The sequence below is a fragment of the Netta rufina genome (genome assembly GCF_964035555.1).
Source record: "Netta rufina genome assembly, chromosome: 19".
Taxonomy (NCBI): domain Eukaryota; kingdom Metazoa; phylum Chordata; class Aves; order Anseriformes; family Anatidae; genus Netta; species Netta rufina.
In genome coordinates, this window is record NC_140143.1 from 7,181,145 (window position 1) to 7,208,519 (window position 27,375).

At 42.6% G+C, this 27,375-nt stretch overlaps 2 protein-coding genes across 4 annotated transcripts in view; one reads left to right on the top strand and one right to left on the bottom strand.

Moving 5' to 3' along the window:
• The first annotated feature begins 1,687 nt into the window (after positions 1 to 1,687).
• WDR45B (WD repeat domain 45B) lies at positions 1,688 to 18,943 on the top strand. 3 transcript variants are annotated; one of them, XM_084298542.1, is made up of 10 exons: positions 1,688 to 1,879; positions 7,317 to 7,391; positions 10,358 to 10,459; positions 11,146 to 11,233; positions 11,772 to 11,866; positions 13,283 to 13,473; positions 15,276 to 15,361; positions 16,212 to 16,313; positions 16,896 to 17,017; positions 17,394 to 18,943. In XM_084298542.1, the coding sequence occupies exons 1-10, from the start codon at positions 1,813 to 1,815 to the stop codon at positions 17,498 to 17,500; spliced, it is 1,035 nt and encodes a 344-aa protein (XP_084154668.1). In that variant the 5' UTR covers positions 1,688 to 1,812; the 3' UTR covers positions 17,501 to 18,943. The 3 variants fall into 3 exon arrangements, with proteins under 3 accessions (XP_084154668.1, XP_084154669.1, XP_084154670.1); XM_084298543.1 differs by lacking the exon at positions 7,317 to 7,391 and having other exon boundaries at positions 1,688 to 1,888; XM_084298544.1 differs by lacking the exon at positions 7,317 to 7,391.
• The window catches only part of FOXK2 (forkhead box K2), a 58,066-nt gene continuing 44,005 nt past the window's right edge, over positions 13,315 to 27,375 (bottom strand). Inside the window, exons 9-10 of the mRNA XM_084298541.1 lie at positions 19,743 to 26,053; positions 13,315 to 13,437 (exon numbers count right to left, since the gene is read on the bottom strand). Of these exons, the coding sequence (XP_084154667.1) occupies positions 25,857 to 26,053 (197 nt within the window). The 3' untranslated portion in view covers positions 13,315 to 13,437; positions 19,743 to 25,856. The remainder of the gene's footprint in view (positions 13,438 to 19,742; positions 26,054 to 27,375) is intronic.

Sequence of the window (27,375 nt, forward strand, 5' to 3'; positions counted from 1 at the left end):
GAGTGTAAGCTCAAGTACGGAAGCATAATACACAGGTCAGGTCTTCCCCCTCTTTGTGAAGAACAGTGTGACTTGTTCTCCTGAGCAATGAGTCCTTTGAGGTGATGGTGTGATTTGACCCCATTTTTTTCTAGGTGTCTTCACAAATGTGAGATACCATCAAGTTAAATATTGATATTCCCCCTGAACCAGACTGGATCTCCATAGCCTCTGTATGTGAGTAGAGAAAATTAAAACCATTATAAAAGGGCTTAGTTATGTCAGCACCTAGACCAATAAATGCAACACTACATTAAAAGAAAAGCATGATCAAAACCACATCTTCTTGTATCTAGAGTCTAAACGGCAAAACAGTGCAGTGTAAGCAGTTTCTGTCAGATTGCTTTCTTCGCTCCCACTCCCTCGGTGACAAGCAGGCTCCACCTGCTGGTGTGAGCTCCACAGGGAAAGCTGCGTACATTTACCATGCGTACACGCAGAAGTGCTGCAGGTGTCGGACAAAGCTGTCGTGCTGTAGAAATTACATCCCTACAGCTTAAGAAAACATACCTAGCAGCCTCCGGCTACAAGCTAGAGCTGAGCCCAAGGGACCCATTCTTTGGGACTGGCTATGTGTCCTGGAAGAAGAATTCTGCTGTACACATTTGTATCCCGTTTTGATTAAGTTTTGTTTAAATCATTATCTTGGTCCCTTCAATCACCGGGTCAATAGTTTGCATCCTTTCTGTATGTACGGTGTAGTTTGGAGACCTAACAGGAGAGACCATTAATATGAACACTTGTATTCAGAATCTGTGATTCAAGGTCGGGTTCTATGTTCCTCCTGCTAGTGAGTGTAAAGACATTCCAAAGAGAGGCTGGAGCAGCGCTGCCAAATGTACTAAGTAAAGCCTGAGCCTTTAGGTGGAAAGAGATTTAAAAAAAAAAAAAAAAAGCGGGGGGGGGGAAGGTGTTTTTTTCATGTAGGAGGTACCAGATACCATGACTGTCTGAGAAGACAGAGTATTGTGGAGGTACAAGTGACTTTGTGCATGAAGAGGAAGGCACCAGAGCTCACTGCAGCCCAGCACCTGACACAGCTCCTGGGCTCTGGTGAGCCACCGACATGAACAGCTGTGGCAGCTTCCAGCTGAATGCTGGAGAAAAGTAGGTCACAAATCTGAAATTCGTCATTCAGCCATGGATGTGGAAGGCACAGAGCAAGCACAGAAAGGGAATTTAACGCCCGTGAAGGGCAGGCAGGAGCTGGCACTGGGAGGGGGCTTTAGGCTCCTCTCAGCCCGGAGCGTTTAGGGTCGGGGGGCAGCGTCCTGCTCCAACGGCATTCACCGCACAACTCGGATCGATTTGCTCGGGCTTTGGGTCTTGAAACATCGAAGAACTTTGTCCCCCCGTTTTATATCACGATGCTTCATATTTCTGCCCTTCTTTGGGGGGCAGGCTCAAGTCACAGATCCTGTCTCTAACCTGCTCAGCCACATACGCGAGCTTTCTGTGAAGTGCTCCCCCCACCCCCGCCCCCCACGCTCGGTGCAGCCCCGTCAGAGCCCCCCTCAGAGCTCCCCTCAGAGCCCCGGGCGCGCTCCCGCCTCCCGCCGCCATTCCCGACGGGCGCGGCTCGATCGCTCGGCGCTCCCCGCCCGGCCGCATCGGGCTCGGTGCTCGGCGGCGCGGCCTGGCGGGGCGGAAGCGGCGCCGTCTGCTCGGCCCGGCTCGGCCCGGCTCGGCTCGGCTCGGCCCGGGCGGGGGCCGCCATGGTTTAAAGGGGCCGTGAGGGGAGGAGGAGGAGGAGGAGGGCAGCGGGACGGAGCCATGAACCTGCTGCCGGCCAACCCGCACGGCAACGGGCTGCTCTACGCCGGCTTCAACCAGGACCACGGTGAGGGGGGTGGGTGAGGCGCTCTGAGGGGGCTGGAGGCGCTCTGAGGGGGTTGGGGACGCCCTGAGGGGAGCGGGGCCCTGTGAGGGGCGGCCCCGGGTTGAATCCTCGCGTGTGAGGGGTGCTCAGTCCCCCCCGTGCCCTGCCGGCTCTCAGAGGGCCCGGGGGGGGCTGGGGGCCGGGGGTGGGCGCCCTGGGGTGCCCCAGAGGCTGGGTGCTGGCCTGGCTCCCCACAGGGTGCGCGGCCTCGCCTCAAGAAGCGGGCTGAAGGGGGGTCCCGGAGCCGTGCTGCTAGAGGGGTGAGGCGCGGAGTGCCGCTTTCTGGGGTAACTGCTTCGAGCTGTGACTTTGTGTCTGGCTGGAGCTGTGAAATGTTTGTTAAAATGCCGATCGTAGCCGTGGGTGAGTGCAGGGTGCCGTCTGCGGAGCGCCAGCGAGCCGCAGGGCTGCGCGCTGGGTTTATTTACTTCTTTGTGTGGAGAGGGGGAGGCCCTGTGCTAGAGAGGGGCTCCCCGTGCCTCGTCTGGCTCTTACAACATAAAAATAGCACCTGTCCTATGAATAAATGTCCTCTTGTGGGAAAAGGAATGGAAAGTCATCATTTTGTAACACCCCCCTCTCTTACCAAATAGTGCTCTTGCTTAAGACAGTCTTGAAGCCTCTGTCACTGCGGGTGGCAGTTCCCATACCTGTTGCCGGTGCTCTCGAAGTGATGTGTTAACGAGGCTTACCCAGCGATTCCAAGCTAACATCTCTGCTGAGGCTCTTGTCGGTAGTATATCAAGCTGTTAATGAAGTGAGCTTCTTGGTAGCTCTGCTCAAGCAACCCTGTTAACTCAAAAACAATAGCATAGTCTGTACTCGAGCAACTCTGTTTGCACGTGCTTTTGTCTCGCATCTACAGCAGAGATGGAAAAAGATTAGTAAGGATGTGCTTCATTGCAGATCTGTGGGGTCTGTAGTGTTTGATACTTGGCCCATGATGGGGTTGGATTGTACAGAAGAACTATGTAAGAAGGTAGGAATCTCTTCTCCTGCAAGATGCCTTTAGAACATCATTTTACCATGTAAAACATGTTCTTGTGGTAAAGGCTTCCCTAAATTCTGTAGCAGTTAACACAAATTAAACACTCTTTTGAAATGTGGAATCCAAAGTATGTTAAGGAACTTGTCTGCTGTATCTGTGTGCTCTGTGAACTGAGGTGCTTACTCCCAACAGTATTCAAGTCCTGTCCCACATAGCCTGGCCAGCCACCTGGATAACAACAACCAAAAAGAGGTGAACAAAAAACAAGTTTGGTTTTCACTTGCAAGCTCTAGCAGCTCTTCATGCTCGTGGTGGTGACTTGTGGACTGTAGGTAGCATGCAAACTCTGTGTTAGGTTAGGGCCTTTTTCCAAGTGTTCTAGAAGGGCAAGTCCTCGGCTGCTCAAAGGCAAGTTGATAAGAGGAAAAGCTCATTTCTTCCATGTTGCTTCTCCCAAAAATAGAAATATGAGTCACTTGAGTGCTGAAGCTTAGTCGTGTGGGTGTCTGCATATATTGTCACAATAACCTAATTTCTTAGTAATTTAAGATGAGCCAATCCCATAACGATAGGAAGATGGGAGGAATGATCTAATAAGGCTCTTCCAGTCTTAACTTCCGTGGCTGACGAGTGATAAAGCTAACGTCCGCAGTTTTCCTGAGGCATACTTCCCTTGCTCTGTTTTGAGCAATCCTGTGTCTTCATACTGGGTACCCTTCCCATCTTCTTGTTTTTAAATTTAGAAGCATACAAAGCAGCCTGTGTTGCGTGGTGTTCTCAGGTGTTCGAAAAGAGAATGCTCTTAAGTTCTTAATTTCACTTTTCTAATGCTTTCAGAGGAACATTAAAGCACTTGATAGAAATGAATAGACAAACTCAATAAGTTCCATACCAGAAAACATACCTGTCAGTCACTGACAGGTTTCTCTTGCTGCTGCTGTAGTCTAAAGCTAGTTTGAGAGCTGAGGTGTGGACTTGTTCTGGTGTAGGAACACTTGGCTTATTCATTTGAGCTCATGTAGTGAACTGAAATGCTCGGCTATAGGACCCCATCAATTAGGATGTGAGTAGGTTTCTGTGCTTTCCTTTATGGCTTTAGACAAAACTTCCTGTTGCAAGGAAAATGAATATACTAGGAGCTGCTTCTGCCATACTAATGTCACCAGGCTTCACTATGGTGGTTTTTGGATCTTAGGCCCTACAGCCTGCAGGTCTCTCTGTCAGCTTTTGGCATCTTCTAGCTTAGTCGTGAATTTAACCCGTTGTTTTTCTTTGTTTTTAGAATAGCAGACAAAAGCCCCCATGGCCTCGCAAGGACTGTTGGCAAGTAATACTTACTGCAGGACCAGGCACAGCTCTAGGTTAGGGTAATAATTCTGGGGAGATTCAGTTTTACCTTGCATCTGAATCAAAACTTTTAACAGCGTCTGAGTTTTCTTCTCTTTCAGTGGCTCTCTGACAGCGTGCCTGTCCCTTCTCAAAAATGAGATGTGGGCTTGCTGCTGAGGGAAGCATAGCTGTTATTGCAACAATTTCCACACTCTGCTTCTGGCAGCCCCTTCCCAATTACACATCCAGCTTACAAGTCACAATGGTACAGGTGAACTGGTGGACTTGTGATCCCACTGGTAAATACTGGGATCAGGTAGGAAACACTGGGCTCCAAAGCTGGTTCCATAACCTGGAATCGAAATGTGCGGTTATCTTTGTTTTTTTTCCCCTCGCCTGGCTCAGAGATTGCCATGACTAAGAACTTTGTGTATCTGTCAATAGCAATCAACTGTATGTGGAGTATCAACACTGACCCCATTCCCTCTTTTTTAATTATTTTTTGTTATGGTGTCACCAGTTAAAAATGGAGATATTCCCAAGAAATTAAGTGCAGCTGATGTCTTTGTCACAAGGTTAGCCCTGCAGAAAAGCTGTAGCAGTGCTACAGGAAATGTTACGTCTGCGTTTTATTGCATTAGGTGTGTTCTGTTTGGGTCTGTTATAAGCTTTGGGTATTAACACAAGGAAAACTTCTGTGCTCTTTTAGAATAGAACAGTTTCACCATCCTCCTTCTTCCACTTTCCTGGAAATAAGTTATGCCGGTTTTAAATCTGTCACTGGAGAAATAATTATATGGATACACAGTGCAGGTACCAGAAGCGGATTAGTTCTCATCCTGTGCAGTATTACTTCCTGTAGCAAGAAATGTTTTCCATTATCATTTCTCTTCTGGTTATCCCAGTGAAGTATACTGAAAGAGGTGGCAGCTTGTTAGTGCTGTTGTTTCCATGCAGGGAGCTCTTACGTATTCAGCTGTCAGAGCAAGCTAAAGAGTGATGCACCAGGAAGGGAGAAGGGGAATTAATTTAGTTTACTTAAATATCTACTTCAATATGTTTATTAATCTTTCTGTAATTATTATGTTTTCATGCATGTGTGTGTTTGATTTGTTTTCATTTCCTGTGCATTTACGTGGGTAAAGAAGAACTTTCCACGCTTAATTCATTACAGCAGTTTGGACAGGGTAAAGTGCCTGTGAATCTTCTGGGCTTGGGGGTTTGTGGTTTTTGTTTTGTTTGTTTTAGGGTTTGTTTTGGGTTTGTTTTTCCTGTTCACTGACTATTGTGCTGTTAGAAGAAATTAGTATATTGTGCCTGTGACTCTGCTTTTAACGATGATACATAAAAAGGGTTTTTCCCTTTCTATACTGAGGCTTGCAGAGGTGGATTTGAGAGGAGTTTTTCCTTTGTATGTATGAGCTCATTGAACAGGAACCCTAAGGATGCTTCCAAGCTTACACCCACACACTTGTGAGATATAGATACTGGTCTGTAAAGCAGAGCACAGATGTAGTGCTTTTTCTGTTGTTGTTTGGTTTGTTCTTTAAGCACTGTTTGGAGTGAAACTCCTGAAGTATTAAGAAAGAACCTAAAACTGGCATTTTTGGTCATCTTCTCCCCATCCCTCTGAAGCTGTGGGGGTTTTAAGTTAGTGCTGTTGTCAGGATCAAGTTTGTTACGTGTTCCTGTATTGTTATGTGAGAACACTGATTTTATTATTATTATTTTATTATTCTTTGTGTTGTGGCTTTCCCATATAACAGCTACTGCTGTGACGGTCAATCTGTGTGGAAAAGGGTGTTACCAATTGTGTTGTTTCTTCTGATACCTTAAACCGTATGAAGAAATGAGCGGCAGAAGATGTAGTGAATGCTGCTTGCTTGCCCTTCAGTGAGGACAAGTGCCTTGTCCTTTGAGCTTTCGTGCAGGTATGGTTTGCCCACAACACAGCCAGGCCTGCTACCATCTTGTCTGGCCACGTGTGACCCTTTCCTTCTGAGTCCCTGTGGCAGCCTCTGAGGCACGGCCCCGCAGCGATGCGGTGGGAGGAAGGCGCTGGGTGCATGGATCTGAGCAGGTGGTGTGGGCACTGCAGGCAGGCTGGGCCTGAGGGCCTCCTTCCCCTCTAGGGGCCTTTCAACACATCTCCCTGGCTTTCAGTTGGGGGTGAAACCATTGCAGCCACGGCAATGTGTGAGGATGAGACCAGGCTCTGTTGACTCCCTTCCAATACCTTGAAGACTGTAACAGAATTTTTGATGCAGTGAATATACGCTGTGTAACAACTGATGTTCTGTCAGTCTGTCTCAGTGATGCTTGCTGCTGCTTAATGACTTGTAATTGCTCTGACCTCACACTGGCACTTTTTTATGTCAGTAACTGCATTCACCTTCTAGCAGATAAAGCAGCAGGATGGGATGCTGATGGTTTGATGGATTCTGCTAAAAAGGCATGTTTGTGCTTCTGCATGCAAGTGTAGCTGAAATTTTACTTTTTTTACTTTTCCAGTTCTAAAACTTGATTTTTCCAATTATTTTCCTGGTTTAGACCTAAACTCTTGTTATGTTTGTTATTAGCATCTGACACTCCTGGGCTCTCAGAGCTTTCTTAAAAAGCTACACTTGATAAGCTCTCTTCTGCAGAAACACAAACAATGGGTTGTGTTTGGAATCTTGTAATCACGGTGTAAATTCTGACCTAGTAAGAAAGGAAGGGTTTTGCTTCATAACAACTGTGGGACCATAACTTTTAAGAGGCAGGTTTCCTTCCCTTGGCACTGCATGTAGGACACAGATGGGTTGTGAATCGCTCCCCTTTCCTTCCATTGTTTTCTCACCTGTCAAGAAAGAATACCAAGAACTTTCCACTTTGAATAGGAACCACCACAGAGGACAACTTCTCTGAATGCTTTTCACGTGCAAACGCTAACAAAGCTGGCAAGTGGTTATGGGCCTCCTTTTAACCCTGCAGTTATTGAGTAATGCTCTCCTAACCTTCTGGATCTGGCATAGATCTTCAGCAGACCTCACGATGACTATATGTGTGTGTATATATCTGTGTATGTGCTTTTTACTACAGGATGCTTTGCATGTGGAATGGAAAATGGATTCCGAGTTTATAATGCAGATCCACTCAAAGAAAAAGAGAAACAAGGTAAAATGCTTAATTATTCTACCATGCTAGTTCTGTGTTGGAAGCTCAGTCTCCTGAGCTTTTTTTTTTTTTTTTTTTCCTGTAAGATTCTTGCCTAGCTCTTGCTTTTACATCACTGGAAGGCTTACAATCAAGCCTCAGGAAGGAAATCCAGGTTGGTCTCAGGGGGACTCTTACTTATGCCACTGCCTTGTCAAATGTTCAGATGCTATTAATTTGCATAAAGCTGGCTGCTGATGAAGTTCTCACCTTCTTGCAGCAGCTGAACCGCAATAGCTGTTGCTAATGTTTGTTGCCCTGGGTAGGAGATAAGTTGTCTGGCTGCTCACAAGTGGGAGAAGAGTTGCTTGCTGCAACAATATTGTGTGTCACCAAGAGAAGTTGTTCTGTTCTTGTGTGGTGGGTGATCTAGCACAGCAATAAAACTACTGCCTTTTTACCGGAGATCTGAGCGTAACACTTCGTACTTGCTTAGATTACTGCTTGCAAGAGCACTGAATTCAGACCTCTAATGGTCTATACTACGTATTCTCTATATTTCTAAAAAATCTAGGCTGATCTCAATGCAGTAAAACACCTATTGTGCCTTAACAGAAACGAGTAGGTGAGCTGTGTTAACAGGTAATGGGGCTCTCACCAGAAAGCAAATGTAATTGAGTCAAAATAAGGGAAAATGAAATCCAACAATGTGATCCTAACCCCAAGTGTAGGAGGAAAACTGACAAGCAAAACAGGTTTCCCAGTGCTTTCAGTCTGTGGTGATAAACTATAAAGGAGATTTAGAAAAGGAAAAATGTACTTTAAATAGCACTGCAATTCCTGTGAAACCACTGTTCATATGGCCAAAGCTGACAAGCCATTTTCCGTTCTGAACAGTAAATCATTCTGTGAGCATCGTGTCTTGGAGTTGTCATCTGTGGTAGTGTGCTAAAAGAATCAGAAGTCAGGTTGAAGTCCCGTTGAGTTCATCGCCAAAACTCTCCCTGATGGTAGCTCTGGACATTTTTCAAGGCCTCTAGAAAACTGCTGTGACTCATTTCTTATGAGTCAGATTCCCTTTCACACTTTGTTCTGTGTATTTCTATATCCAGCATAGTCTGACCTCTCAATATCAATCTTGTTCACCGCTCAGGTATGTTTTACCCTATGAGTCAGCGGAGCAGTGTCCCACGTGGAACTCATCTACTTGTTTGATATCTGTAACTCAGCATGAAACCGAGTCTTAATTCTTGTACCTTAGTGATTTCCATAATTTCACTCGTCTAAGCATCAGCAGTCAGAGCTGTGAATCTAATGAATCAAGTGTCTGTTCTACCATAGATTCACCTTACCACACGTTCTTAAAGTCTCAAGTTATCGTACTGAAGAGTATTTTCAGACTTCCAGTGGTAATACTTCATAGCAGCATGTGCTGTCAGGCTTTTAATGCTTTAATGGAATTAAGAGGAGGATCTGGTGGACACAGGGGTAGTGGTCACATACATCTGTTCTGGACGGAAATTCAGCAGTCAAAAGTCATGTTGAAGAAACCACAATGACTTGTACAAAATCCAAGGTTTAACTGCTCCAACGTGAGTATCTTTCCAGGCATCTATTTTCAGCATTGCGTGGCCAAGCCCTAACATCCAGATGTGCTGTAGTGCTTCTTGATGCGTGAATCTCCCTTCATCCTATCCTTCATGCATGTGTCTAAATCTTTCGATTGTAGTATTTCCTCCCACATCCATTATTTTTTTTCTCCTATCCCTGTTTCTGACGGTAGGTCTTTCTTGATTCCTTCTGAAGTTTTGACTTTCCCTCTAGCTTTGAAATAGAAGGACGGATGAAACCAGGAGTCTTACTGGAGCCTGTCCCTGTGTGGAGGTGTTGGACAGTCTGTTAAAGGAGGTTTGGTTTTTGACTCAGGTCATCTGAAGGCCACAGTTATGGCCTCTCTTCCCCTGTGGAATGCCAAACTTCCCTCTAAGCTATGTAAACAAAACCAAGACCCCACTCAAATGTCATCAAATAATAAGAGAATTTGTCTATGAAATCCCCTGGTTGATGCTTTATTCTTTCATGAGCATGGTGTCTCATTCTACTTCCTCTGCAGATAAGGTTAAGAAGAAAAAAAAGAATTTCCTAGCACTGTAATTAAGAAACTGACTGTACCAGCTGATCTGTTTTGCTTTTGTTACATTTCCTGCATGGTGTAAAACTTGAGTGGAGGCTCAGTGGGGCTGGACCATGCTTTACTGTTCTAGCAGCTATGGGATGTTCCAGAGAACAGAATTAGAGATTGTGGTTCACTTCCTACGTGTATGTGTGGTTTTTGTCTTCTTTCCTCAAATCCACCAAGACTATAAAGACAAAGCCCCTTGCAAATAAAAAGGATCATGGCCTTATTGGTTGTAGTGTTGGCCTTATTTAAACACACAGCTTTAGCATAAGAGAGCAACACCAGACTTGAAGAGTGCGTGAGGGGAATTAGTTGGGGAAATAACTTCAATGAATTAATCAGTGTTTCTAAATGTTTTTACAAAACCACTATGTAATAGAAATAATTAAGCTACCATGATATTGCTTGACCTCTCACAGAATGTTTCTACGGAGTTTTAAAATGTTGCTGTGTTGCTTGCTCTATATTATGAAATGAGGCCTGTCCCAACTGGCTGACAACAGCAGCAGTGATCTTTGCTGTGAGGGATAAAACAGCTTTACTAAGAATCCTAATCTTAAATAAAACAAACAAAAACCTTTAGTTCTGTGGTGTTAGGGCAACAAAGATATCTCATGTCTGTCACCTCCACTCCTGGAGGATTCTGTATGGTGGCTTTTGTTGTTTTTAAGTTAGTTGGGGTAAGAAGTCTTTTTGGGTGTCTGAGCAGTGTGCTAGATAACGCAAACTTCTGTTCTAACTTCAGTAAAAATTAGAAGACATTTTAACAGGTTGTGATGCTCTTCAATAAAATACATTTGTCTTCCAGAATTTTTAGAAGGCGGTGTTGGCCATGTTGAAATGCTGTTTCGTTGCAACTATTTAGCACTCGTAGGTGGAGGAAAAAAGCCGAAGTACCCACCTAACAAAGGTACTGCCGTGTCTCCAGGAATTGTCTGTAATGTGTGTCTTGCTAGGCTGTGTGGAACTGTCAAAAGAACTCCCAAATCCTAGCCTTGAGCTGGGGTCAAGTATTCTGAAGGTTGGGTGGGAAGGGAGGCTGCAGCAGGTCTAGGTAGGTGTGGTGAAATTTGTTGTATTACTGCTGCTGCAGTGCTAACAAGCAGGGATCTGCAATGACTGCTCTCTCAGAGCAGAGCCCTCTGTGCTTCTGTTAACTTTGCAAAGGGTGTCCTGTAGCTCAACAGTCCTGTGGCTCAGCAGCCTGAGGGGGGAAAGAGGGCCCTGGCTGGCAGGCTTATTAGGAAAACATTGTTTTATTCTAAGGGTTGTCAGTGAAATACAGAAACAGTCCCCCCTTCCACTCCCCCCCCACCCAAAAAAAAGAAAAAAAAAAAGAAAAAAAAAGAAAACTGTGTCTTTAGAAAAAGGTATTTTTATTATCAGCTTTTGAATTTTGTTTACCAGCTCCTACCTGCAGGAGCCATGGGTTGGTATGCAGTTGCTAAATACCTTATGGCTAGCAGCACGCCAGGCTGTAACTGCTTTAGTTACTGGATGCGCCTCCTAGTCTCAGAAACTAGAAGTTGTTGTAATGCAGACACTGGATCTTCAGATATGCCTTGATGAACTAATGCAGTCTCTGCACTGTTCCAGTAATGATCTGGGATGATCTGAAGAAGAAGACTGTCATTGAGATAGAATTTTCTACAGAAGTCAAAGCAGTTAAGCTGCGAAGAGACAGGTAGGTGCAACACACTTGTTCCAAATGCACGGATTGGCCTTGTGCACTCATTTCTAACTGTACTTAAGAATAGATTTTGGTTAACTCCTAGTTCTAACTGCTGATGCTTATCTAAAACAGGCTTTCAGGGGCAAGCGTTGTGTGTTATTAGATCACAACCCAAGAATCTGAAACCTTGATGAAAAGCCTGTAGGACTTTTTGGCCCCCTAATAAAGGGAGACATTCTCAAGTGGCTACTGTTGACAGTGTTTTTTTCTATGTATGGAGTGTGAAGGGAATTCAAGTGAATCTCTAGAGCAAGAGCTGTTATTAGGAATTGGAGTTTTGTGTAAGTGTGGGCGGGGGGGGTTCTGCTGCCATAGCTTTAGATAAAAGTGCTTTGCAGGCTTGTAGCTGTGCTTTTTCCAAGTCTGTAGAGTGGGAGGAAATAATATAGCCATTAAATCTTGAAAGCCTTTGCAGTCCTGAATTAATATACAGGTTCCTCTTTTAACCCTTAACCCCCACCAAGTCGTAAGAATTTATTGTCTCTTGCAGAATTGTGGTTGTCCTGGACTCCATGATTAAAGTTTTCACGTTCACACACAATCCCCACCAGTTGCACGTCTTTGAAACCTGCTACAACCCTAAAGGTTAGTGGTGTCTGCGGGCTGGGGGATGGAAACAGTTTTATTCTGTTCTTTTAATGCTATTTATGTTTAGATGCCTGAATCTGTTTCACTTAGTAAGTCATTAAACAGTTTACTTACAATATTACAACCATGCCCTTTGGAGATGTTTTTGTTTTTATAAAATGGTTATTAAAATATATTCACGCTTGGCACAGAAAAGCTTTTTCATGTGCTCCTATTATGTTACAGTTGATTTGTGGAGGAGCTGTGTGTTTTCTTAGGTAAAGAATCTGTGAACGTAATGATAAAAGCTTAATTGTCAACACAAAATATTAAAGTGCATCATCCCTCTTTTCTAATCAAGTTAGAGTGTCTAGAGAGTTACTCTCCACAGTGTCAAGGAGAGACTAATTAGCAAGGAATGACCTCTCCTTTGTGGAAATGAGCTGAATCTGAAATGTCGAACCAAGCAGAGTATTAGTGCCCCAGGCTGAATACCGTCTAGTGCAGTGCTGCCAGCTCTAGGCTCTGAGTGTGGCTGGGACAGGGCTCAGGTTTGACCCTGAGGAATAGGCTCTTTGCAGTGGCATTACTTATAGAAAAGGGGGGGGGTTTTCTTGGAAGAAGAGCCTGGAGAACGAGGAGATGTGCATGCTCCTGGGTCAGCTGCACACTTAGGACAAGCTGTGTAAGTGAAGGGCTAAACCTGGAGGGGTGTAATAGTGACTGTGATTCTCTGCCTCCAGGCACAGCTGTGTGCAGCTGTGATGGTTATCAGGGTCCCAAAGCACATGCGAGCGAGGCTCTGGGAGCTGGGCCTGTTTAGTCTTGCAGAAAGGAAACTGAAGGGCTTATCCACAGCTGGTGGCCTACGCCTACTCGAAGGACAGTTACAGAAAGGATGGAGCTGAACTCTTCCTGAAAGTGATGGACACTATAACAAGGGGTACTGGCCGTGCTTTGTATCTTGGGAGGATCAGCTTGGAGATAAGGATCATGTCCTCTCTGGTAGGAGCTCAGGAACCCCATCTTCTGAGGTTTTCAAGCCTACTAGAAGCAAACATGGAATTTCTGGTTGCATTCAAGGCAGTACAATGTAAATGCCCGGTTACTGGGAGTTAGCCCAGTGACTTACAAGCTGTTAGGCATAAGGTGGAAGATAAAGTAGCATGTTGGTTCTTGGAATACCCACCCATCACTCTGCTAGCTGTGGACCGGGTGGGCAGAAATCTATTTGGTATCACCAGGACCTCAGGAGTACTCTGCTCTTATGGATGGTTCATGTTTTGGGATACTGCAGTAGCCATTAAAATTAATTTACCATTTACTATGTGCACGTTTGTTTATTTTTAAATTATTGATTTTAGAAACTTGTTTGAAAAATTTATTAGGTTACGGAAACTGTAGTTACTTTCCTTTTCCGTTTTTGTCTTTTAGGTCTCTGTGTCCTTTGTCCAAATAGTAATAATTCTCTCCTTGCATTTCCTGGAACACATACCGGGCACGTGCAGATCGTGGATCTGGCTAATACAGAGAAGCCTCCTGTAGACATACCAGCTCATGAAGGAGTCTTGAGCTGTATAGCTTTAAACCTGCAGGGAACAAGAATTGCAACAGCATCAGAAAAAGTAAGAATATCCTCTTACCTCTGACTTACTATGCATTCTAGTGTAGTAACTCCTCATAAAATAGGAAGTCGCATCCTTTCATAGGAAAGGCATAGGAGTAACTAAATGGACAATTTGTCTTTGGAAATATGCATTCTCAGTTTTTATCATCATCCTTACTGTTTCTTCAGGATACCCAAACAGCGATCCCAATGCAGTGCTTGAGGTAGCATTTCTATTCTAGCTGACTGTAGCTGTGACTCTTCAGTAGCACTTGAACAAAATTTGGCCCAAGCAGTTCATGTGTTTCGTGTTTTCTTCAATAATATTTATCTACATTCTTTCACCTTTGTTAGTTCCTGTTGAACTTTAAAACCACTGTTAAAGAAATACTTGCAACTAGGACTGTCATACTGGAGGGCTTGAGGTCTGCTATGGCATAAATCTGTTTTCCTCATGTGCTTGTTCCAGGTGTTTTCATACAGTGTGTAACAATAGAAAGGTTCTCTTAATATTGACCACACTGTGTGTGGTCTTGAGTTTCATAGGACTACAGAATGCTGTACACTGGAAAAAAAAACCCTGAAGTTTCTTTGCAAAGCAAGTCAGACCTGCCTTAAGAACTTGAGTGGAATCTGCTAGTGAGCTGCATCTCCCAAAGGCTGTCTCCCAAGTGTCCAAATGAAGTAGATGGGCAGGAGGAGAGCTGAGTACTTGCTGCCTTCTTCTACTCAATTAAAACGAGTTTTTCAAGGATGAGCTAAATTAATCCAAGCAGTCTGTTTAGATTAGGTTCTACTACAGAGCCAATAGCTCAAGAAGCTTAAAGTAAAAGCAGCCATAGTCTCTCTTAACTAGGCACAGATACTGTAAGTCCTCTAAACAAAGCTCTTAAGCTGCAAACACCATTGCTAAATAGAATAATGATCTACTGGATGATGCTACAACTTTTTTTTGTATAGAGTAAGTTCAAACAGCATTTGCAGACTGAGAGAAGTATATAGGCAGAACGCCACATTTGAACACACTGAACATCACATCTTACATTGAGGCAAATGTCAACTTAATTTTTCTCTGTTGGGTGATGTTATTTACTGATGTGAGGTTGAAGAGAGGCATTTGTTAACCAGGTGTATAAGATGAATTGTAGCTGACAATATATATGTGCTCTTCACCAGATGAAACTGCTACTAGATGGTTGGCTGCTTTGAGATGCACTAACTTGTTTTAAGTCTCTGGTGTCATGTGTAGCTTACTCTCTAAAGTACAGTTTTCTAAGGCAGTCCTCTATCTGTAACCTGACTTGTCTAAGAGGTCTCTTAGATTTGGATTAACACAGATAACGAGTATGTAGTAAGTAGGTGAATAATTTTTCTAGGTGAATTCAACAGAACTAATTTGCAAGAGCAAAACTACCTGATTATATTCAAGTTGAGGGGAAAAAAAAAGCAATCAAAATAGTACAGAATATGGGGAATGGGCAAGAAATGATCCCCAGAACCTGGGCATGAGAAGCTATCCCCATGACTACTCTTAATGCTTGCAAACCAATGCTGGGGCTGCACTAGGACTTTAGAATATAACTTGAATAAGACTTACTGAGTAGATACTAAGATCGTATACCAAAGTGTTACAACAATACGTTGAGGGTGGGGGGGAATTAATATTCTTCCCCAAAACTAACTCTAAGAGGATTCTAAATCTACTGAGATGAAAAACCCAACTGTCTGTCTGGGGGCATGCTGCAATGTATTCACAGATCTGAAGATACTGTCCAAGTAGTTTTCTGTATTTCCTAATATAATGCTTGATTCCTTCTCAAGGGGACCCTCATAAGAATATTTGATACTTCATCAGGGCATTTAATCCAGGAGCTACGAAGAGGATCACAGGCAGCCAATATATACTGGTATGTTTAATTGCTTCTGTTTTGTGTCTGTGCGGGGAGTGTGGTGCTGAAGCAGCTTGGTATGTGGCACCTGAGTCTCTCTGAGAATGCAGAGAGCTGCAGTGCCACAGGCACACAGCAGGACTCAGACAGAGGGGCCAGTGCTGCACCGGGTTGTGCTTCTTCCTCTTGGCCCAGTGCTAGAAGAGCTGCAGCTGTGTGAACAGGGCATGGGAGGAAATGCATGCTTTGACAGGTTCATTTCTTTGCATTGAATGCACTGCAGCTGGGTGGACACTTGACACCAGCATACGGAGAGTGCAGTGCTGCAGTGTAACACTTCCCCCAGAGACTAGGCTGAGGCACCTGGGGGTGAGTAACATTCATTATAACTCAGTGCTGCTCTGCCTCAGGCTCTTGTATGCAGAAGTTTGATTCAGTCCCCTGCTTGATGTACTCCCTGGAGAGGTGGGTAACGCGTTCTTCCACTGAACCCTGGTTATCAGGGTAGGAATGTTGCACACTTTACCTAACGCCAACGTGCCTGCTCCTTGGAGCAGAGTCCTTGCCTTCTTTCAGTAGAGGTGGCAGCACAGACCCTGCCAGTAGTGTCCGTTCCAGGGCAGTCTGCTGCTGCTAAACCTGGCCTTCCATGTTCTGATGTGTGCTCACCACCAAAGAGGGTGTTCGTTCATGTCAGCAGAGCTGCTCTGAATGGGAGAATTCCTCTCTCCTCCCTGAGAGGAGCAATTAACACCTCACCTGGCAGGCTGGCAGCTGCTGCAGGCAGCCCCAGAACTGGGATTGTACGCACTGGAAACCAGGGAGTAGCTTCCGGTGGAAATACTGCAACTGTCCTTACTATCCACAGCATTAACTTCAATCAGGATGCTTCCCTAATCTGCGTATCCAGTGACCATGGCACAGTACATATTTTTGCTGCAGAAGATCCCAAAAGAAATAAGCAGTCAAGGTATGGATTGAGCCATTCTAAGGCCTGTATGGGGGTATTGGTTGGCTTTTAATAGGGTTTAAATTGTTGGCAGTAGCAGCAGCTAATAGCTGCACTTCTTGAGCTGCTAACAGTAATCTGTTGTGCTGTTTGAAGTTGTAAATTTAGGACTGTTTAGCAACTGCCCTGCTTCTGCTGTCCCTTATGGAGTTGTAGAGTTCTTCCAGTAGAAGGTTGTTTGTTTTTTTCCTAGTGAGATGTTTAGTCTCTGCATTAACGTGGTATTAACTCATGCATAATCATGCATTAACTCTGGTAACTTTTACAATTTCTACTTTAAAAAAAAAAAAAAACCACACTCTACTAAAACCAATCCTTTTGGCAGTTTCTGCAGTCACTTAAACATGTAAAGTAACAAAAAGGTAGTTATAGGGTCACCCTTCCATGGAAGCAGGACTGTTCATATTGCCTGATACTTAATTGGAGAAAACAAGAATGCAGTGTAAGAGCAGTTAGCGGGACCCTGACTTGTGCAAACATGCTAGCAGTTCTAACCTGACTCTAATGAATGCCTTACCAAATTGTTACTTTTTTTTCTTTCAGTTTGGCCTCAGCCAGCTTTCTCCCCAAATACTTCAGTTCCAAATGGAGTTTTTCCAAATTTCAGGTTCCCTCAGGCTCTCCATGCATTTGTGCCTTTGGAACAGAGCCAAATGCTGTCTTAGGTGAGTAACAGCAGCTCCTTGAGGTTCTGGCTGGAGAACCAGCCTCTGAAACACGCTCGCTTTGAGCTGTGGGGAGCACTCAGGCGAGGCAGTGCTGTGTGCCCATGTCAGCTGTGACCAGGAGTCATCACTGCCCAATGCTGCACCAGAGTAAGCTGTCTGGGCGCACGCTGGATGTAAGGGAGTGAGGCTGGGTGCAGTGCTAAGCCACCTGGCAGACTCCAGGCTAGCTGGCGCACACTGCATGAGATACACTGTACCTCCAGAACACCTGTGTCTTCTGTTGGCTGGAAAGGCCACCTTAAACTCTAGCTAAGGTAAGAGAACAGAGCTGCTTGAACAGCTGAACTGAAAGTGACTTTGTTTTTTGTTTCAGCAATATGTGCAGATGGCAGCTACTACAAGTTCTTATTCAACCAAAAAGGGGAATGCTCAAGGGATGTCTATGCTCAGTTTCTAGAAATGACTGATGACAAGCTTTGACTGCATCAAGGGAGTGCATGGGTCAAAGTACTGCCTTGGCTATTCTGGATCTTTGGAAGGACAGTATATTAACGTCCAATACTGATCGAGAAGTTTAGCAGACCTCACTGAGAAGCCTGGCCCAACATGATCAGAACAAGCTCTGAAGTAGGGGACTACATATGTTTATTCTCATTTCTGCAAGCATTCATCATTAAAGTCTCTTTGGGTTACTGTCATCAACTCAAGTTTTCAAGATGTGGCTTTCAACAAGCTTGTGCCTATTGGGTTTCTCTTTAATCTAAACTGTGAAACGACTTTAGATAAAACACGAGTGCCTGCCAACTAAGAGATCTGCAGGGGGCTGTACAAATGTCAGGACTAGCCTTAGAAAAAGGGATGTGAAAACAGAAGATTTCAGGCATTGCTGGAAGTAGGGAAAATACTCAAGTATCATACTCAAATAAAACTCTACTAGCCTTGTGCAGAACAGGAGTACTGCCTTTCCCCTCTCTCCCCAACACATCTTAGCCTAGCAGGGAAGAGAGGACAAGCATGGAGCCATAGCAGCCTGTAGCCTGAATCCTGCTTGAGGGGTGGAGGTAATCCTGCAGCTCTACACTACTGTTTGTGTAGTAACCACACCACTGTTGGTTAAGTTGAAGAGTCAGCACTAATTGTCTGTATGCAGTTGCTGATGGCACTTTTGGGCAGTTGCTGACCTAACTGACCTCTCTGTGGTGTGTGAAGCAAGTACCCAGGGCATATGGAACTCCTGCAGCTGTAGAGGCAATTGCTCCTGTAGGGAAAGCAGCCATTCCAGGTTTAAAAAAAACACTGCTGGTACTGGTGTCAGTTGTACTGACTGCTTCTAAAATTCCTGTGCTTCAACTGGAAGAGTGGACAGGCCACTTACACATCCAGCACAATACATGAATGCAGTGGCACAAAGTATACTTCTCTGCAATGGCTTTAAATGTGCAAACCTTTTTTTTTTTTTTTTTTTTTTGAGATGTTGCATACTAAATAATGTTTGCCTAAGGAAAGTTAGGTTAGACTAAACCACTTGCAAACTCTTTCCCCTAAATTGTTACACAGCAATTAATATTTACTGCTGAACTAAGGCATAAGATACTAAACTAGAAACTGAAATAGACACAAGCTCTCAATTAATAGCACTAAATATCTGGGGGGAGGGGAAGTTTTGCTCTTCTGAAATTTTATTTCACAGATGCTTCAAATCTGACATCCCAGTTCACTTTAAGACTGTTTAGCTGCAAACTCTCTACATTTGACAAGTTTCTTTTAGTATCATGTAACATACTGAGGACTAACTTCTATGCCGATTTTGATGTCAAGGTTGCATGTTGCTTTTATGTGTATTTAATCACAGAAATTGTTTTGCACACTTATTTGTAATATGTTATTTCTTTTAAATAAAAGTGACTAATTTTGCTGTATTCACTTATGCTCTCACATGAAGTTCCTATTGCCACAGATTTGGGAGAATAGTCAATTGAGTAAAAGGTGGTGGCCATTGAACGACAAACTGATTCACACTGCCTGGGGCATGTTCATAGAGGGCATCAAGTACACAGTGTTGGTTATACCAAAAGAAGACCAGCTCAAACCCATTCTGAGTCCCAGTGCAAACCAGTACTTGTTCATGTATCCCCCTCATCTATTGCTATTTACCACACTATTCACACCAGCTGTGCTGAAGCTTACCTTTTAACTGCTGGGTTAGCAGAATGCCCAAACTGCACTCTCCTCAGAGAAGTGGGTGTGCAGGAAGGTATTAGAAACTATTCTCTAAGGATGATTTAAATCCTTTTTCTCTGCAGCAAGAATATCTGGTGCAGTTGTAAGCTGTTTATGATCCAGTCAGCTGCACTCCCTTTAAATAGCAAGGAGACTAACTAAAACATTAAGCCTTCTGCACACTGCTTTGAAGGTTTTACGTATCTTAATCTGCTCAAGCACCATCCCCTTGTCCATTAAAGCAACTACAGAGGTGACCGGAGAGACTATGAGCATTTCTTGGACGATTAAAGCTCTTCCAAATGTGTAAAACTTCCTCTGAACACCTGTTCTTGCATGACACCAACTACATTCCCAGATAATACCACTGTACTAACACTGGAGTCCTGCAGCCTTAATACATACCTAATCATACTTCATCTCCCATGCTGCTTTATTTTACTAGTTGCAAATCTTTGTATTTTATAGGGATTGAAAAATAGATAAAAGAATGTCTCCCCACCTGCTGTAGGCTCCGCGTTGCTCTGCCCGTTCGTCATTACATCACTTTCTGCTGCTGTACTGCTTTATGCAGGCACCTTTAACCAAAATCTGCAGTAAATGCAATACTGGATAAGCAGATCTCTATAATCAAATGTAATAGAATTTCAGTTACTTTTTGGTAAATACACAGTACTTTAAGTGTTAGGCAGATGACGTATCCAGCACGTTGGTTTATTTATGACACCACATGACTGAAGGGACCAGGTACACCGCAAAGCTCAGTACTAAGCCTGGCAGGAGCATACTCACTTGTGCTGTGATACACAGCATTAATACTCACCCATGTTTTGGGCCTTACACAATGACACAGTCTTCACAGGCAGGCTGCTAAAGATTCAGTTTCTTCAAATGGAGGGGGCACTTAACTGAAGGCAAGTCTTAAAATACCAGAATAAGCAACCAGTCACATTCTGAGCATAACCATGGCTCTACATGAGGCTGAAGAGCAAAAGGCAGGCAAGGCAAACTGTCAGCAGTCTAGGTTATGTGACAAAAGAGGATTAAATATATTTAAAAATGACAAATTGTTAGCTTAAGATGAGTATTATAGTCCAGAGGTCCAATGGCATTTATTTCTTTCAGTACAGCTGTCTTAACTCTTAGCTAGGGACATGTGGCTTTAGGAGAGGAGCCCGCTGACTGAGAGGGCAACATGCCAGTGGGGCAGACTGTGCTAATCTGACAGCCATGAGGAAGTTGCACATTTTGCATAGTAAGTCTAAAATTATGACTATTCCTGAAAAACAATATACATCTAACACCAGCAGCTATTTAAGTAAATGGATTTTTGCTGTTTAAAAGGAACAAAACTCCTCCTCTCCCCCTCTTTTCCTATCTCCTTCCATAGTGCCTGTGTCACAGTTCTAAATGCTGAAAGGAAAAGTAGATTAGCCACTGCAATGTAAGCGGTAATTCCAGGTATTTGCCAGCAGGCAGCAGGAGCCACAGAGTATTTATTTCCAAGCCTTTAGGTATTCAAATTAAAGCAGAAAGGAGAAGATAAATCAGTAAAGTTAGTCCTGTGTCCAGCATTTTCTACGTATATATAGGCCACAAGGACTGTGGCAGCCTCTGCTGACCTAAATACAAAGGCCGTCTTGTTTTAGAGTCACACACCATTGAATCCATCTCCTTCTTATTAAGCCCTTTAGATGCCCCAGTTTTACTGCCATTTTTTTCCTTCTTCCCCAAAGGTTTTATTTGTTGAAACAAGCCACTGATGGTGATGTTCTCATCTGTAGGAGATCCTGTGGAATTTCACACAAGTCCATGCTTTTTCTCCAAGAAACAGTTTATGCTCTTTCAGATATTCTAATCCGTTACAGCTGTCCCGTGGCTCTCCTTTTATTACTGACCAACATTTCCAAGACTTTCAAGAAAGTATTGACATGAAAACAAGACCCAGCATTCTTGTAAATCTTTCTAGTACTTTAGGCATTTTCGCACTTCTGATCAGACAAAAATAACATAACTTTAAAAACCAAATCAACATTAATGCAAATCCTTTCTAGGAAATACACATCTATTATTATTTAAATCTACAAGTAGATTTACAAATAATTATGGCAATTGGTGCTAAAACTCTAATTTGTAGCCAACATTTTTAAGAAGTCAAACCATTAAGCTACTGCAAATCCCTGCCTACATACCTGATATCAGCCTCAGATGCTAACACTGGTTCTAGCAGAACAAACTCTGATACATGAAAAAGGAAAAAAAAAAAAAAAAAAAGTCTGGCTTGAATATTAGTTGGGAAAGAAACAAGCAGAAGCACAAGCAGGAGGCAAGCTTGTTTTCATCTGCAGTGCAGAAAGATGAAGAGCCTGATGGTTAAATCAACCCATGCACCTACCAACTTTAGATGCTCTATCAATTATTTTTGTGTCAAACTTTTAAAACAAACAACTAAACACTTTCCTCTAAAACTATCGGCACATTTAAGGTACACAGATAAACAGATCTAGCCAGTCTTAATAAGTTAAGGCCTCATTTATGAACTTATTTATGAACTGGAAGAGTGTTAGTAAGAATGTTAATGCAGTTAAGTGTATAGAAAGGAATCGCCCAAATTAACAGAAGCACTCAATATGGTGTAAATGCTAATATGCATATATAAACACACATATGTATTATATATATAATGTATATAATACATATATAATATATTATATACATTATATGTATTATATATAATACATATAACTCTGAAACTGCATGATACATAAAATCACGACCTGCATTAACGACCATGAACCACTCAAAATTTACCTTCTGGGGAAAATTAAATCAAGACACAAAACACACCTGAATGCAGGTTGTTACCTGAAGTTCCACTTTTTAACATAATTATAAAAACCAACAGTTTAAAATGAACCTGGATTATAACCACTGTGAAAGTAAAGGCAAAGTCTTCCCAGTTTTGTCTCCTGCGCAGCTATCCACACTGAGAAGTGCCTTCTGAAGCAGCAGTGCTTTTGCAGGCATGCTGGGGCTTAGCACAGTTAAAGTATTCACCTAAATCACCAGAAGGAAAAGCAGCATAGAAAGGACTGCAACCACATGGTACTATGCTGGAATAACTGGGGGGTAGGAGGGAAGGCAAGGCAGCAGTTCAGAACTGAGACAACACACTGATCGCACAGAATCAGCCTTTCTGATTCAGTCCGTCCACAGCCCTCTGACTAAGGACTCTGTTGCTTTGCCATGTCCCGAGGTACCCCACAGCTCCCGTAACAACGGCCAGCACGAAGGCAGAACTGAGCATCCAAAAGCAAGAACATGTCACTGCCCCGGGTGCTGAGCTGCCTCCTTCCCAACCCCGAATTTGTCCCTGCTGGGAGCTGGGGGCAACGCAACAGGCAGCTGCATCAAAACCCCAGTGGTGTTAAGGACAGGGACACCTTGGGCAAGGAAGACACAACACACTGACAGTGGAGATAAACACTTCTGTGGCTAGGCATAAATGCACGTCTAGGTCTTCGTGTTAGAACTGGGAAAGGGGAAAAAAATGAGATCAGCTTCCTGAATCTTTTAAACATAACGGAAAACTCAATGACAGGCAATGAAAATTAGTCCAGCTGTAAAGAAAATTAAGCTGGGTTACATTTTAGGATGTTGTCATTAAATCCTGGTTAGAACATTACATGTTGTTTGCTTATAGCCAGTCATTTTCAATGATTACATGAAAGCTTTAAACAGAAAGAACACTGAACAGGCAGCCTAGATGGAGCACAAAAAGAAATAACACCACTCACCACAAAACACAAACAACGGGACAGGTTACATCAGTCTTAAGAGGTCAAATCTCCAGGTACAAGAAACCTGAAAAAAGTTTTCCGTTTGCACAAGAAAGATGCTATCGACTACAGGAGTGCAGGATGATCAGCACATACAACCAACTGAGGAAAGGTCAGGAGCAGCACCTCAAGAGCAGCAGTGAGACAGCAAGTCCCATTCAGCCTTTGGTATTACTCAGCAATCACCACTGTGCCAGTAGTGGGAAGCATGTAAATACATACACAAAACCAGGGAACAGCACTGCCTGAACCACCCCTCTACTCAGTTTAGTAAGGCCTGACCTGCAAGACAGACAAGTCTGCAATAGTCAGGACGACCAGACATTATCCCAAACTGTCACTTTTCAGTCTCACCAAGAGCAGGGGTGAGCACGCTGCTTATGCGAGAACCCAAGCAGTGTCCTCACGCTGCACAGCTTTTCCAAAGTGTTTACCCATCGGAACAAAGCTGTGTTCTTCTCTCAAATTCCACGGGCACCAAAAAGCACAAAAACAACAACATGCTACAGCACAGGGCCCAGGCTTCTCACATCACCTCTACCCGAGCAGTTACAATTTACAGCTTGCCTACCATTATCGGACAGGAGGCATCACCTCGGCTCGTTTGGGTGCATACCGTTTCCTTTGGCACTGACAACATAAATTGGATTAATCACCAAATATACATACATATTTCAAACACACTTGTTGAGTAATTTCAACTTAGTTAATTTGCTGAATAAAATTTAATTTTATTTAAAAAATCTTATACACTATTATTCACCTAGCCCTAGTTGTGAACAGATTCTCACTTCTGAAAATAAACCACATTCTAGTCAATTCATTCAACACCAAATTAAATTACTAGTACTGGATTTTTTTTTTCTTAAAAAAAGTATGTTAAAACTTTACTTTTTTTATTTTTTAAAACCTCTAAAGAAAATCTTGCAGTTTTACAGAAACGTTTCTTTTTCAGGTTATGCTTTTTTTTTTTTTTTTTTTAAATGCCTGTTATAAATTCAGCTTGTGTAGAGTGTTTTTTTCATAGATTTTTAATATGTATTATCTGCAGAGACATTGTAACAGTTCCATTTTGTGGATGAACACAAAACTTGTACAGATTTCTCATATTTGGTCTTTAGGTAAATAGTTCCCAAAAGCTGCCTAAATAAACCACTCCAAACTGTTCAGTCCATCAAGAAAATACATTTTTTTCCTTTTGTAGTGGAAAAGGAAATATAAATAATGCATCATTATTACAGAAAGTGACAAAAATGAGATTGAAATTAAGCCAACTATCTAGCTTTCACTCACCTTACTGCATGAAGAAATAAGACGTTATGTGAATTGAAGACTGAACAGCAGCCTTACGTTTAAATTTAATTTTGAAATGTAAAGTGGAATCTATTACCACAATTAAAAGTGAGAAATTTCCAATACATTTTAAAATGTTCAACTGCAGAACACACACTTAAAAATTTGTTTTTATTATAATAATATGGTAGCCACTGTTAGAAAACCACAACAGCTACTCTTAATGGAGACCCCAAAAGGTCAGTGTATATGACATCAAAAGTGTTACGGAGAAACTGGTCAGATTAATTTCTACGGATGGGTGCTTAAGCTTAAAAATATCGAATATACCTCTGACAAGATAATTTTACTTTCTTTTTAAAAGGACTCGTGATAAAGAATTTTATCTTTTCTAAATGAAGAACAGTCTGTTATCTTAAACATACACAATATTAAGCGAGACTCTTGTTTTACTTTAGACTGGAAAAATATGCCAGGGACAGTCAAAGTCAACACAAAGTAACAAACAGCAAAAGGTAGCAGAAAGAGAAACAGATAAGTGCAGCTCTGGTCAAATTCATAGCAGTTCTTTAACGTCAGTTAACGGCTCATTTACATTGTAATTTCTAATCAGTTACATGCAAGCCCGAAGAAGCATTTGATCACTACACATGGTAATAAAATTTGATTAAATTTATCAGGCAACTGCTAAAATATGAAAATTTGCAGATGTAATAAAGTAGCTTTATCTGAACTTTAACAGGACAGACAAAAGTAAATCATTCCATTGGTTAAAAAAACCCTACATTCAGTTTTTTACCAAACAAAATTTCACATGAAAAGTATTGTGTGATTCCAAAGTTTCCGGAGTAGAAATGGAGTGATTTGAAATGTCAAAGACCCCATTATTTTGCAAAGAAATGAAAATACACCTCAAAAATTTCTAATTCCACATGTGAACAACAAAATACTGCATATCTACCAACAACTGCATCGGGTAGGTCATTATGAAAGGCTAGCTGCCAAGATGTAGGAAATGGCTCCTTGCCTCTGTTCCCTTTAAGGAATATACAATCGTTTGAAACCAGTTCACACTAAGCGCTTATCATGCTGCCGTTACACTGAGATACTCAGTCCTTAAAATAATCTGATAAAGATTTTTTAAAGCTGCAGCCCTCCCCAACACTGTATTTCTCAGTGTACACAGTTCAGTAGGGGGCAGGGAGGAGCGGGGGTCACAGCCTCTGGAACAAGATGTTTTGCAGTTTGACTTTAAATTACCAAGTTTTAAGGCCACCTGTGTTGTTTGTTTTTTTGTTTTTGTTTTTGTTTTTGTTTTTCAGTGCTGAAAGTTGAAGTCTGATCACAGGGCCCCTTTCCCCACTGCGTGAGAACATGTTCCAACATTTTAGGTGTTATATTTAAGTGTCTCCTTTTGGCACCATGGAGTTTATTTAAAAAAAAAAAAAAAAGGAAAAAAGAAAAAAGAAAACTCCTCTAAGTTTCTAGTTCTGGCTGCCTTTATCGCTCACTGCCACAGACGGGGTGTCCACGTTAACTGCTATGACTATGCTCTCTCCATCTTCTGTTTTGATACGTTTGAGTTCCTGCTGTTCCGACTGGTCTCCGTTCTGGCGCTTTGTTGGAAGAGATGCCGATGCGGACGCATGGGTTGCTAACATATGCAAAGGACTTGCAGCAGCTGCAAAAAGATAATAGAAATTTCAGCACCCTAATCCTTGTCAAAACAGATGATACTGAAATCAAATTTGCATTTTCATCAAAATGATGAGTTCTTTTCTTTGTACTATGGTGGGTATCAGCAATCCCAGTTGAGATTCAGGTCCTGTCATTTAACCTTTGTACAAATCAGAAAGACATTGCTCTAAATCACTCAGCAACCATACAGGTACAGACAAAGGTGGGAGAAAGGGGACGTATCTCAGTTTTGTTAATGTGGAGCTAAAGACAGACAAATATTAAATGATTTAAAGCCAATCTACGCAGTAATTTGTGACAGAACTGGGAAGGGAAATCAAGATCCCCTTTGAGGAGGTCTGGCCATGTCTACGGATCATTGCAGAATGTTTGGCTGGGAAGGAGGGCAGCACCACGCCACACTCACCTCTAGCCACAAGTTATTAAACAAAACCAGTGCAACTCACACCACCAGGAGATGCAGACAACTCAAGCATCAATTCTTTTTTGACAGATAGGCACTTACCCAAAGTGTTAGACCACTGTTTTTTTCCTTACAAGAAAGGTTGGGAAATGACCTGATTAGATTCAAGAGTACAACTGAACTACACTGACAGAGATGTACATAGCTCAAACGTGCTACGCCAGATCTTAATCTTTGTAATCTTTGTCGTTACATGGACAAAACAGTGCACCAGTCACCATTAACAGGCGAGTGCAGTCCCCTCGATCTTCTGAGACATCCAAGGGTTCTTTCCCTCTACTTGACAGGAGTCTGTTTCTCACTATCAACTCTGACTTTATTAAACCAACTATTCAAATGTCAGTTTCATTTAAATTTCAAATACAAAATACTAACATATTAATTTGTTCATTGCATTTCAAGAAAATTTATCTAAACATTATCAATCAACCTGCTTTTCACACACAAGTTCCCTTTCCTGAGCACCACAGCTTTGCAGGAGCTGAAATGTAAAATGTACAAAAAGAAGTTGTTATATTTGTTCTTAGTAAACTATCCTAGAGAATACCTGGAATATCACGAGGGCAAGTAAGCAAACGGTTTTGTATTTCGTATGCATTTGTAGAACAAATACTTCAGAAATAGTTTCACGTGACTCTCAGCTCAATTCTGACCAAAAAAGGTGCATATCAGGTCTGGCAGTAACTGCTTTTGCTTTACTTACACTGAAATGAAGTGGAAGGAGGCAGAACACTGACCTATAAATATTGAACTTTAGTAGGAGAACCAACGTCAGAGATGGAAAAGGAGTAAAAAGGAAACAAAACAAATAATTCACTCCATTATTAAGATTTTAGAGCAGA